A 13,017-nucleotide genomic window follows, 5' to 3' on the forward strand; every position below is an offset into this window, starting at 1 on the left:
TAAGGCTGTAAGCATGCAATGCTATGCATGTTTAGATGGAAAAAGGTCCTACGACTGCCAGCATTCCCCAGTCAGCATGGCTGGCTGGGAAATGCTGGGAGTTATAGGACTTTTTCTGTTGGCAAAAAGACACACAGCCTCGGCCAATCAGACTATTAGCCAAACATTCCTACTTGGCCCCCAAAAGGGTGACCTGCAGAACCCACACTGAACATAGGGAGGGGGGAGGGAGCAGCCTGGAGACTCCTATGAAATGTCCCACCATGATGTCATTTCCTATAAAATGTCCCTTGCTACATTATTGTGTCATTTTATAGTATTGAAGAACATGGCTGCTGCTGCTGGAAGTGGCAGGAAGACTTCTTCTGTTAAAGAGAAGGTGTTAAGTAAGTTCTGCCAACTTGACTTAAGGGCAAGGCCCTCACCCTTACCAAAAATTACTATGATTCACCCTCAAATTAAAAGTGAGAGAAGCCTTTGCTTGCCCTTTTCGCCCCCCTCCCCAGCCTCTGAAAGTGCTGAAAAAGAGCAGGAGGAATACTTTGGCTCAGCTCTGCTTGAAACCACAATAGAAACTGAGGTGGAATATCTGTGACAGACAAAAAAAAAGGTGCTATGAAGTCCACAAAGATACCAGCATGGTTAGCCAACAGAGTTAAGGAATCTATTTAAAGGGAAGGAGGCTTCCCTCAGCAACTGGAAGTGTTTCCCAAATGAGGGGAACAAAAAGGGACACAATATCTGGCAAAATTAAGGTAAGGTGATAGTATGAGAAGAAGGGGGGAAAGAATGTTAAGAACATATTGTTAAAAATACTAAGAACAATAATCATGCATTTAAATATATCAGAAGCAGAAAGCTGATGGCTGGCCATGTGTCTCTCAAACAGTAGTCGCCCACCCCCCTTCTTTTTGCAAATGGCTTTTGAAATGGAGGGTAATGCCAAAAGCAGTTAGTGCTGGTAGTCATTTGTTTAAGGCAAAAGCATTTTTTTAACAACCCACTCCTCAGCATAGGTGAGAGAGCAAGGTATGTCTGAGACAGTAATTGGGAACCTGGCTATAGTGCACAATACAGACCAGCCTGCTGATGTTCCTAAAGGACAGCCTTCCTGGAACAAGCAATATCAACCCTTATTAAAAGATAATTTATGGGCTGGAAGGGATAAAAATTATGCTTTCAGGAGTCACGACTAGTCATGCTTTTACCGTGTGTAGTGTCTAATGAAGTAAGAGGATGGATTGATGAGTTCTGGGGGGATAAATTACTACATCTGCTAGATGCAATTAGAATTTACAGTACGTTCAAAGTCTCTGTACAAACACCTTTAATTAATGGATTGAGCCTAATTATTTGTGCTTGGGGCACAGTATTATATCTCAGGTGAAAAGTAATTGGTAAAAAAAAAAAGCACTAGCTCATCTCATTTTCTTCATTCTAATTAGTTGTGGGAATTTATATTCTTAAGAACAAACATAAAATTTGTTAAATCATATAACGCTTTTGTATTTGTTGGCATGTGATGTGGGTATGTCTGTACAATATAGTTCATTTCCATACTTTCCCCTGGTACATTAAAAATGTACACATATTCATTGACAAAACGCTGCAAAAATCAGTATTTATGTACACATGCAAAGAACACTGTGCAAAAAGAATCTTGATGCAGTCATAAGTACATTCACATCAATTTGTTTTTATACAGTGTTTTATGACTTAATGGGGTGGGGGAACAAAATTCATCTAATTGCCTAGATCCCTTTCTTCTCCTTTTGACATTTGGGATTGTATCCATGTTTTTCTGATCTACTAGAACATTTCTGCCTTTATATAGCTTCTCTGTAATTCCTAATAGGTCTAAGATTTCAATAGCTGATTTATTTCATATCCAAGGTTCCATTATTTTATATAAAAAGCTGGCTTTAGCTCAGTATGCTTGACAGAGGATCAGGGATTCAGTTTTAAAAGATGATAAAAGTTTTTACCTTAGAAAATTTTACTGTGTACATCAGCTTGTGCAAAGAGTATAAAAATCTCCTGTGCCAGAAAAAGAACGAGTATGTACGACAATCCTGGATGGAGCTAGGGCTGGCAATTCTAGAAAGAGATTCAACTAGATTATGGATGTTAGTAACAAAAGGGACAAGCAGATATCATAGCTCTATTGATAATCAAATTACGTCCTCACAGTGGCAAGCTCACTTTTCAGCCTTGTTTAGACAATTTTTTGTTGGGACCCCATCTGATCCCTTTCACGGCAGGGATTTTTTGTCTTTCTCTTCCTGCCCTGATTGGGAACCAGTAACCTGGGATGAAGTGCGTGATTTGATTACCTCCCTGCCTCCTAAAAAGGCCCCTGGAGTAGGGATGTACAAAAGTCACTTACCTGGTCCCGCAGCTTGCTTCGCAGTGGGGGGGGAGGCGCTTCAGTTCTCCCCCCGAAGTTCAGGCTGGGGGGGGAGGCGCCCCGCCTCACCCGGCCGAAATTCAGGCCAGGGAGAAGCGCCCCGTCTCCCCGGCTGCGAAATAAAAAAGTGAATGTAAAAACACACACACACACGTGATAGGCTACGTAACGATTTACGTAGCCTATCACGGCTAGATTTCCAAAGTCATGGAAATTTTCAAAATCATGGGTGACTTTGAAAAAAAAGTCATTTTCAAAGTCATGGGTGACTTTGAAAAAAAAAAAGCGCGTACACAAATGGCGGCGCCCATGGGCGCCACCATTTGCGTTCCTTATTTGGGCCTGGGTAGTCTACATAAAGATTTACGTAGACTACGGCGAAAATAAGGGCAACGCAAATAGCCCATGGGCGCTGCCATTTGCGTACGCGCTTTTTTTTTTCCCAAAGTCACCCGTGATAGGCTATGTAACAATTTACGTAGCCTATCACGGCTGACTTTGGAAATCTAGCCATGATAGGCTACGTAAATTGTTACGTAGCCTATCACGGGTGTGTGTGTGTGTGTTTTACATTCACTTTGTAATGGCGGCGGCGGCAGGTAAGGATGGCAGAGAATTTCTCCCCAAATGTTCGGGAGGCTGAGCGCCAACGCATTCGGCCCCCTAAGTTAGTTGGGAAATTTTCCACCGGCCCCCCGCCCCCCCGGGATGGGACTTAGCTTCGGCGAATGTCCCTCTCAGCAGCGGGTCCCGGCGGCGGTTCGGCGGCGGTTAATCACGGGCGGGGGCAGCGGCCGGTCTCCTGACCGGCTGCCGCCGCCGCCATTGCAAAAAAAAAAACACTAAAGTAAAAAAAAAAAAAACACCCGTGATAGGCTACGTAACTATTTATGTAGCCTATCACGGCTAGATTTCCAGTCAGCTGTGATAGGCTACATAAATCGTCACGTAGCCTATCAAGCCTGACTTGGAAAAAAAAAAAAAAGCGTGTATGCAAATGGCGGCGCCCATGGGGCGCCGCCATTTGCGTTCCTTACTTGGGCACGTCTAGTCTACGTAAAGATTTACGTAGACTATGGCGAAAATAAGGGAACACTATTTGCGTTGCCCTTATTTTCGCCATAGTCTACGTAAATCTTTATATAGACTAGACGTGCCAAAATAAGGAACGCAAATGGCGGTGCCCCATGGGCGCCGCCATTTGCGTACGCACTTTTTTTTTTTCCAAAGTCACCCGTGATAGGCTACGTGACGATTTACTTAGCCTATCGCAGCTGACTTTGGAAATCTAGCCATGATAGGCTACGTAAATCGTCATGTAGCCTATCACAGGGTCTTTTTTTTTGTTTTTTACTTTTTGTTTCGCGGCCGGGGAGATGGGGCGCTTCGCCAGCAGCCGGTCGGAAGACTGGCTGCCGCCCCCACCCCCGCCGAAACGCCACCGGACCGCCGCCGGGACCCACTGCCAAGAGGGACATTTGAAGGAGGTAAGTCCCATCCCGGGGGGGTGGGGGGGCGGAGAATTTCACCGCCAATTTCGGGGGGCAGAATGCGTTGGCATTCGGCCTCCCCGAGATTCGTGGAGAAATTCTCCGCCATCCCTACCCTGGAGAGGATATGCTTCCTGGTGAATTGTTTAGATCTAATTCTAGTTGATGGTGCCCAATTCTTGCTAAAATGTTTACTTATATATAAACCAGCATGGAAAAATCCCCCAGGGCTAGGGATGGCGGAGAATTTCTCCCCGAAACTTCGGGGGGCCGAGCGCCAACGTGTTCGGCCCCCCGAACAAGTTTCGGGGAGAAATCCTCCGAACCCCCCCCCGCACCCCCCCCCCGGGACGGGACTTACCTTCGCCGAATGTCCCTCCCGGCGGCGGGTCCGGCCGGCGGTTCTGCGGGTGTTCGAGCGGGGCGGGAGCGGCAGCCAGTCTTTCGACCGGCTGCCGCCGCCGCCATTGCAATAAAAGAAAAAAAAACGCCCCCTGATAGGCTACGTGACGATTAACGTAGCCTATCACGGCTAGATTTGCAAAGTCAGCCGTGATAGGCTACGTCAATCGTCACGTAGCCTATCACGGGTGACTTTAAAAAAAAAAAAAAACGTGTACGGATAATGGCGGCCCCCATAGGGAGCCGCCATTCCCGTTCCTTATTTGGTCGCTGTAGTCTATGTAAAGACGCTATTTGTGTTGCCCTTATTTTCACCGTAGTCTACGTAAATCTTTACGTAGACTACAGTGACCAAATAAGGAACGCGAATGGTGGCTCCCTATGGGGGCCGCCATTCGCGTACGCTAGGGGTGGACGAAAGGCACTTACCTTTCCTCGAAGCTTGTTCGCGGTGGGGGGGAGGCGCTTCGCTGCTCCCCCCGTGAAGTTCAGGCCGGGGGGGAGGCTTCCCGCCTCGGCCCGGCCGAAATTCAGGCCGGGGGGATGCTTCCCACCTCGCCCGGCCGAAATTCAGGCCGGGGAGGAGGCGCCTCGCCTTGCCTGGCCGCGAACTCCATTGTTTTTTTTTTTTTTTAAACGCCCCTGTGATAGGCTACGTGACGATTAACGTAGCCTATCACGGCTAGATCTGCAAAGTCAGCCGTGATAGGCTGCGTTAATCGTCACGTAGCCTATCGGGGCGTTTTGTTTTGTTTTTAATTTTCGATTTCGCGGCCGGGCGAGGCGGGAAGCCTCCTCCCCGGCCTGAATTTCAGCCGGGGCGAGGCGGGAAGCCTCCCCCCCAGCCTGAATTTCGGCCGGGGCGAGGCGGGAAGCCTCCCCCCCTGGCCTGAACTTCATGGGGGGAGCAGCGAAGCGCCTCCCCCCCACCGCGAACAAGCTTCGGCGAAAGGTAAGGGACTTTCGTCCACCCCTACCCAGGGCTCAGAAGTGAGCATTGTTGTTCCTATTCACAAGAGAGGCTCTAAAGCAGATCCAAATAATTTTAGACCAATCTGTCTGCTTAATGTTGTTTCAAAATTATATACTAAATATCTTTTGCACAAATTAGAGTCATGGGTCCCTGAAAACTTGATCTTAGCTGAAGAACAGGCTGGGTTTGCAAAGGGGAAATCTACAATAGACCAGTGTTTTGTTCTCCATCACCTAATACAGAAATATTCTCAGAAGGACAGAAAAGAGTTATTTGGTACTTTTGTGGATTTTAGTTCAGCCTTTGACCTTGTAGATAGAGTCTGTTTGTGGCAAAAGCTATCTGCCACAAACACTGATAGTAGGCTGTTTCTTTTAATCCAAATGCTTCACTCTGACACTACTCTTAGAATTAGGCTGAGAGGGCAAATAGATTGTTATCAGAAAGCATCCCAACTGATAAAGGAGTGCATCAGGGATGTTTATTGGCCCCTTTTCTTTTTAATTTTTATATTAATAGCATTGTACAAGAACAGAGTGATTTGGAATGCTTCCCAGCTTCTATTCAGGATGTTAAATTCTCAGTCCTCCTATATGCGGATGATATCGCAATGATTTCCACTACATTAATTGGTATGCGAAGGCTCTTGAGAAAGTTGAGTACATTTTGCACAAGAGAACATTTGTCTATTAACTATACTAAGACTAAAATTGTAGTATTTGGGAAGAAAAGGAAAACACATATGTGGAAGTTGGACAATGAATCCATTGAACAAATGAACAATTTTAGATATTTGGGCCTTAATTTCAACGCCCGACTTTCGTGGAGACAACATCTAGATGTAATTAATCTGAAATCATCCCAGTCTACTCAGTCTCTCCTTCAGTTCTCTCGATCACAAGGGGGAAGTTTGTTTGCCCCTGCAGTTGAGATATTTCAGAAGAAGGTAGTTTCACAACTGACGTATGGGGCTGAGGTATGGGGATATACGAATGCCTCTATTTTTGAGGTGGTTCAGAACTCTTTTATAAGATCTCTCTTAACTGTCCCCCAGAGTACACCTGGGGCCCTTCTAAGGGCAGAAGTAGGATTGATTTCAGTTAAAACATCTATTTACGCTGCTTTCACTTTGTATTGGCTCAAGTTGACCCATATGAGCGATTTCCACCTTCACAAAAAAATGCTTTCAAGAGCAACTTCAGACCCCATCCCAAAAGTCTTGGGTAAACCTGACCAAACCTATGTTGCAAGCTTATGGAATTGATACTGAGTCCTTTCCTTCTTTCCCTTCTGATAGAGTAAAGCAGAGGCGTAAAGAAAAAAATTATCTTTATTCTAAGTGGATGAATTTGGTTACAATCTCACAAATGGCTTACTCTTGCTGGTACCCATTATATAAGATGTATATAAGAGAGTTACTTTACAACTCTGACTGTGCCTCACTTATGGAAATCATTTACAACATTGCGTCTACAATGCATGCCTTCAGCCTTCTTGGAGGGAAGATTTGACAATAACCCAGTCCATCAGAGACTCTATCTGTGTGAGTCTGGGGAGGTTGAGGATGTCTCTCATTACTTACTAAGATTCCCTCTCTATGGCCATCCTAGGCATAAATTTCTTGCCATTATTTCCCAGAGCCTCCTAAATAGAACACCTTTAGAACAGACATGTGTCCTTTCTGGCACTGATGCTTTCACTACTGCCCAGGTAGCAAAATTTGCCTTGGCAGCAAGGAAAATACGTGCCAAAGCCCAAACAGCCTACTAGGGATGATTCTGTTGGATGTATGAATTTATGTATATACAAATATGTGACTGTACTGATTTTTTTTTCTTGCTCTACTCTCTCTCTCTCTCTTTTTAATGTACATTGTGGTGGCCTATGGCTTTAAGCAATAAAGTATCGTATCGTATTGTATCGTATCGTAAAAGATGATAAATGTTAGTCTTTAATAAGCTTGTTTGTATTGCATTCAGATACCACACTTAATTTTTTAAGGGGACAATTAATATAACTCTGATATTAATATATATTATATTATATTATATTATATTAATATAACAATTAATATAACTGTTAATATAAGCCCTGTTCAGGTATTCTCATCCAGTGTAGAGTAAATGTGCAAGGAGGTTTCGTTACCATTTATGTGGCCCTCTACATAATAGAGGGCCGCGGTGGCTTAGTGGTTAAGATGCTGAACTGCAGACCGGAAGGTCGGCAGGACAGCAGTTCGAGACCCGAGTGCCGCGTGTCGGAGTGAGCTCCCGTCTTCAGTCCCAGCTTCTGCCAACCTAGCAATTCAAAAGCAAGAAATTGCAAGTAGATAAATAGGTACCGCCTCGGCGGGAAAGGTAACAGCGTTCCGTGCACCTCGGTGTTCAGTCATGCCAGCCACATGACCACGGAAGCATCTTTGGACAGCGCTGGCTCTTCGGCTTAGAAACGGGGATGAGCACCGCACCCTAGAGTCGGACACGACTGGTTGGGGACACCTTTACCTTTACCTACATATAGAGGACAGCTTTTTGAAGGGGAGAACCTTCAGTTTGGCACGCTGGGTCTATGCTGTGACTTGTATCATCTGTTCTCATAATGACACAATTTAGAACCAGAATCGTATATTCTAATGTGATTCCATATGTTGTATCATATTAATATGAAAAAGTATTATTATTTTCTTTGTTCTACTTCCTCTGTTTAGATAGCAATCATGCAAATCTGACATTATGTCTGGATTCCCACCCACCCCATTCTTCTCAGTTTTAAAAGTAGGGCTGCAAATTTTAATTGGTAGATTAATCAGCTAAAGCTTTATTTGATAACTGGAACTAAATTTTAGCTTTTTCGCCTGTCTAGCTGATGTGTCAAGGTGGGGGAGGGAAGGAAGCTAGGAAAGGCTACTGAGCTAATTTTTGTGAACCACCCAGAGAGCTTCGGCTATTGGGCAGCAAAGAAATGAAATCAATCAATAAAAGATAAGAAATGAAACAAATAAAGGAAGGGGATATCCCCACTTCCCCAGTCCCCTCCCTGCCCATGAGAATGCCCCCTTTCTGTCCTCTCAGAGTGGTCACCTTTGCGACCTCTGAGAGGCAGCCGGTGCAATTCTTTCCACACCAGCTTGGGGGGGGGGGGCAGGGAGTCCAAGGTCGGAGTCCAGGAATCTGAATTGAGGAATCTGAAGTAACCTATGGCCCCTCAAAGTCTGTCTAGGGGCCATAGTACTGCTCTCCCTATCGATGAGGGCCAATGATAACTGGTGGGACTACAAGACAGGTGTTTTGGGTTGAGTGTGTTATTCTAAAAGGCAATGAAAGCAAAGTTGACTTTTTCCTGTAACGTTGTTCTGGTTCAAAGGACAATTGTCCGACATGGCAATTGGACCACTGTATGGGCTTGTGAGCTTGTCCCCCTGTCTTCCCACCCCACCACTTTGTGAAATTTCCCCTTTCTCTCCTGGTTAGTGAAAATTATGGTTTACCACAATGCCTGGACCTCACATTTACCATGACATTACAAGAGCAGTATAACCCTAACTACCACTGACTGTACTGCAGAAGCTGTTTTTAATCTCGCATTTGAGAAGAAACTATGATTAGCTTATGCTGATTCAAACATACTTATTCTTAACTATAAACGGGGGGTGGGGATGTGGAAACCAAAGGGGAAGGAACAGGAGGTAAAGGGAGAGCATAGTAGCTTGTGCGGTACACATGATCACCATACCATAGTTTAATGTTTAGGAACATAGGATGCTGCCTTATACTGAGTCAGTGATTTCTGTAGAGTAAATTGTATTTTTTGTAAAACCTTAAACTGTATTCAATTTCTCAAAAAGGCATCAATATTGATGTTTTGTAATATGTTCACTTATGTCATAGATTCATTCCATGATTAAGCCATAAAAAAAGACCTATCATATACTAAAATACTTCAGGTGCCATCTATATTTAAGTGAGATTTTCCTCACATTCACCCTCAACTGTTGATGTGATGAAAATATTTCCATTGCTAAAGAAGGAAATGATGTTTCAGTTCATATTATTCAGACGCCCCCCTACCCAGCCACCCTTCAGTTGTGGGATTGCAGAAATATAGAAAAATAAGAAAATGAATGAATGAAATCATAAAGATTTACGTAGCCTATCACAGTTTTTTTTAAAAACCTAGCCGTGATAGGCTACGTAAATCTTTACGTAGCCTATCACGTCTTTTTTTTTTTTTTAATAAAAACTGGAAATAGCGGCGGTGGCAGCTGGTCGGAAGACTGGCCGCCGCCGCCACTGGAGCTGCCGCCGGAGCTGCCGCCGCCCAGAAGATCCGCCCCAGGTAAGTCTCATCCTGGGTGGGGGCAGGCCATTCTGCCACCGATTTTGGGGGGCCGAATGCACTGGCATTCGGCCTCCCCGAGATCCATGGCGGAATTCTCTGACATCCCTAACACACAGACACCCCGGCCCTTCGGCACTGAGTCCAAAAGCAACCATTGCAAAGATTAAAAAAGGTAAAGGTGTCCCCAACCAGTCATGTCTGACTCTAGGGTGTGGTGCTCATCTCCATTTCTAAGCCGAAGAGCCAGCGCTGTCCGAAGACACTTCTGTGGTCATGTGACCGGCATGACTGAACACCGAGGTGTAAGGAAAGCTGTTACCTTTCCTACCGAAGCGATACCTATTTATCTACTTGCAATGTCTTGCTTTCGAACTGCTAGGTTGGCAGAAGCTGGGACTGAAGACGGGAGCTCACTCCGTCACGCAGCACTCAGAACTCGAACTGCTGTCCTGCCGACCTTCCGGTCTGCAAAACGCCTCTCTGTGCCTTTGTAACTGCGCAACTGCGAAGGGATGGGGGGAGTAAAGGGGCATCACAGAGTGAAGCAAGCACTACCCACGCCTACAACACGCCCGCCGCAAAATACAAAATCGGTTTGGGGAAGGGATAGATGGCTCTCAACCACGGGAAACCCGCAGCAAACCAAAAACATCGCAGCAGAACACCTCCTTGGAAATCTGCATTTTCCAGGAGAAATGGCTGAGAAGTGGTGACTGCATCATCTGTCCTGAAGGACCTCAACTGGTAGCCGCCCCGGAGTAAAAGGCTCATGTAGATGGTGCCCTGGTGGTAGGAAAAAGGGGCTATTTTGCTTTAAACTTTCCATTTTCACCACCACTGCACTGATGAATTTCAGCAGCAAACCGCTGCTTTTAGCCTTTAAACGGAAGCTACTTTTCCTTGCTACCACTACCAAGCTGCCATATTCAGTGGTGCAGTGGCAGTAGGTGGCACAAAAAAAGGCCAGGGGCCTGCATGTTGCCAACACCTGATAATATCAAAGGATGCTTTTTTTCCTGCTTTCATGAGTGAAAATATTTGTAACTTACAACACAATCCTATGCATGTCTACTCAGAAGTAAGTCCCATTGGGTACAAGTCAGTATGGGATTGCAGCCTAACAGCACAATCTTATACATGTCTACTCAAAAGTGAGCCCTATTGCACTCAGTGAGACTTACTCCCAGGAAAGTGGGTATAGGATTGCAACTTAAAAGTTCTTGCTGATGCAGTGGAATCCAGAGTACATGTGGGGAAATTAATAATGTACCATCTAGCAGGAGTGAATGATTATACAATCTGGTGTGTTCTGAATTTACAAGTAAATCCATTTAATTTATTGGCAATTATGTTGACAGAGCCTTAATAAAACAGGGAGGAACCACTGAATGAATTAAAATTAAACATTGTGAGCCAAGATTCAGATAATGGGATCCAGCCTATTACATTGACTTCTGCAGAACCATGCCAAATGATTACACCAGCTTTCTTTCCACTAGAGCCAGCAATCCAATGACAATTAATTCTGGCAGAATCTCTAACATGCTTGCGTATTATTTCACAGAGCATGATCTGAAGAGAGAAAAAGGAGGGAATGTTAGCAACTAACTTTGGCCAGGATCAAAAGAGCTACTTCGGTTGTGATTAAGGAGTTCTCCTGGGCACGCCCTGTGTGACTGACTGATTGATTTTAACTTAAACAACAGACTGTTGTGCCACCTCTTGCTTCTGAAAGTTTCCATGGTGTCAAAAGCACTTTTCCATGTGTGATGCGGGGAGCTGCTGTTTGAGAGAAAGCGAGAGAGAAAAAACAATTCCAGATCCCCTTCCTGTACATAGAATGAGTTAAGCAGTTCATTAAACCCTAGCCAATATGTCTATTGCCAGTGTAATCCTACACATGTCTACTCATAAGTTAGCCCCATTGAGGATTTTATTTATTTATTTATTGCATTTATATCCCGCCTTTTTTGATGTCAAAAATGGGATGGGATTGATGTCAGACTGACTGGTCTGTAGTTCCCAGGTTCCTCCTTTTTACCCTTTTTGAAGATAGGGACAACTTTAGCCCTCCTCCCGTCATCTGTCACTTCCCCTGTCCTCTGTGATTTCTCACAGAGAATAGACAGTGGTTCTGAGAGTTCTTCTGCCAGTTCCTTTATGACCCGAGGATGCAGTTGATCTGGCCCTGTAGATCTGACCTCATTCAAAGTAATTAGGTGTTCCTTGACCATATGCCTGTCGATCTCAAGCTGCAATCCTGCCCCTTCAGCGTGTACTTCGCCTTTGCCAGGGGGGTCATAGACCCTCTTTTGGGAGAAGACTGAGCCAAAGTAGGAATTGAGCACTTCTGCCTTTTCTTTGTCATCTGTCATCATTTTGCCATCCTTATTTAATGGGTATTTAACCACCATTTCTTTCCTCTGTCTTTTATGCACGTAGCTGAAGAAAGTCTTTTTGTTGCTTTAAGCATCCCTCGCTAACCTCAGGCTCAGCTCTTTCTCAGCTTTAGCCTTTCTGACACCATCCCTGCAATTCTGTGCTACCTGCCTGTACTCTTCCTTTTTTTTTTTTTTAATATCCCCATGGAAATCGATGGGAGGGAATATTACTATAGGAGCCTCTGGTTGTTAAGTTTGTGGGTCTGATGCAGGCCTATGTTGGGGCAATGAGGGGGTTTGTACCCCTACACCCATGGACCTTTCTGCGGGTGTATCAAAAGCCTCTGGGGTGGATGTGCTCCATCAATAGCTGTGCTCCAGCACTTCCAGACTGTCATAACATCCCTCAGGTGGTCTCTGGTGCTTGTTAAGATTGCTCTGCCGTTATTTCAAATATTTTAGAACTCTCTTCAGCAAAAGAGGAGAGGCATTGTGGTCCAGTGGCTAGAGCGCTGGACTGCGAGTTGGGAGATCCGGGTTCTAGTCCCCGCCCTGCCATGGAAGCTCACTGGGTGACTTTGGGGCAGTCACAGACTCTCAGCCCAACCTACCTCACAGGGTTGTTGTTGTGAGGATAAAATGGAGAGGAGGAGGATTATGTACACTGCCTTGAGTTCCTTAAGGAGGAAAAAAGGTGGGATATAAATGTAATACATACATTCATACATACAGGACTCCAGGGAAATTTAGAACAATATAAAAATGAAAACAAAATTTAAAATGCAACATACTAAAACTGGCCACAAATAAAAAGTGCAGGTAAAAGATCAGAAACAGTATGTAAAGTGCCTGAGTGAATGAAATGTTTTTTGCCTGCCACCTCAAAGATAATACTGCTGGTGCCAGCGGGGCCTTCCATCGTGGAAGGAACTTCATAACTGGGGTTCCACAGCCTCTAAAGCTTTTATAAGTTCCCAGCAACAAATTATTCAGGTGTGTGTCTGCAGTTTAGGATAAAAAATGTTT

General features: G+C 44.8%; 1 protein-coding gene across 1 annotated transcript in view; it reads left to right on the forward strand.

Moving 5' to 3' along the window:
* The first annotated feature begins 328 nt into the window (after positions 1-328).
* Positions 329-13,017, forward strand: part of CSMD3 (CUB and Sushi multiple domains 3) — an 819,154-nt gene continuing 806,465 nt past the window's right edge. Inside the window, exon 1 of the mRNA XM_084851442.1 lies at positions 329-386. Coding sequence (XP_084707568.1) covers positions 329-386 — 58 coding nt within the window. The remainder of the gene's footprint in view (positions 387-13,017) is intronic.

This window comes from Heloderma suspectum, chromosome 4, assembly GCF_057233095.1.
Source record: "Heloderma suspectum isolate Gila_16-S chromosome 4, 16-S_ref, whole genome shotgun sequence".
NCBI classification, from domain to species: Eukaryota; Metazoa; Chordata; class Lepidosauria; order Squamata; family Helodermatidae; genus Heloderma; species Heloderma suspectum.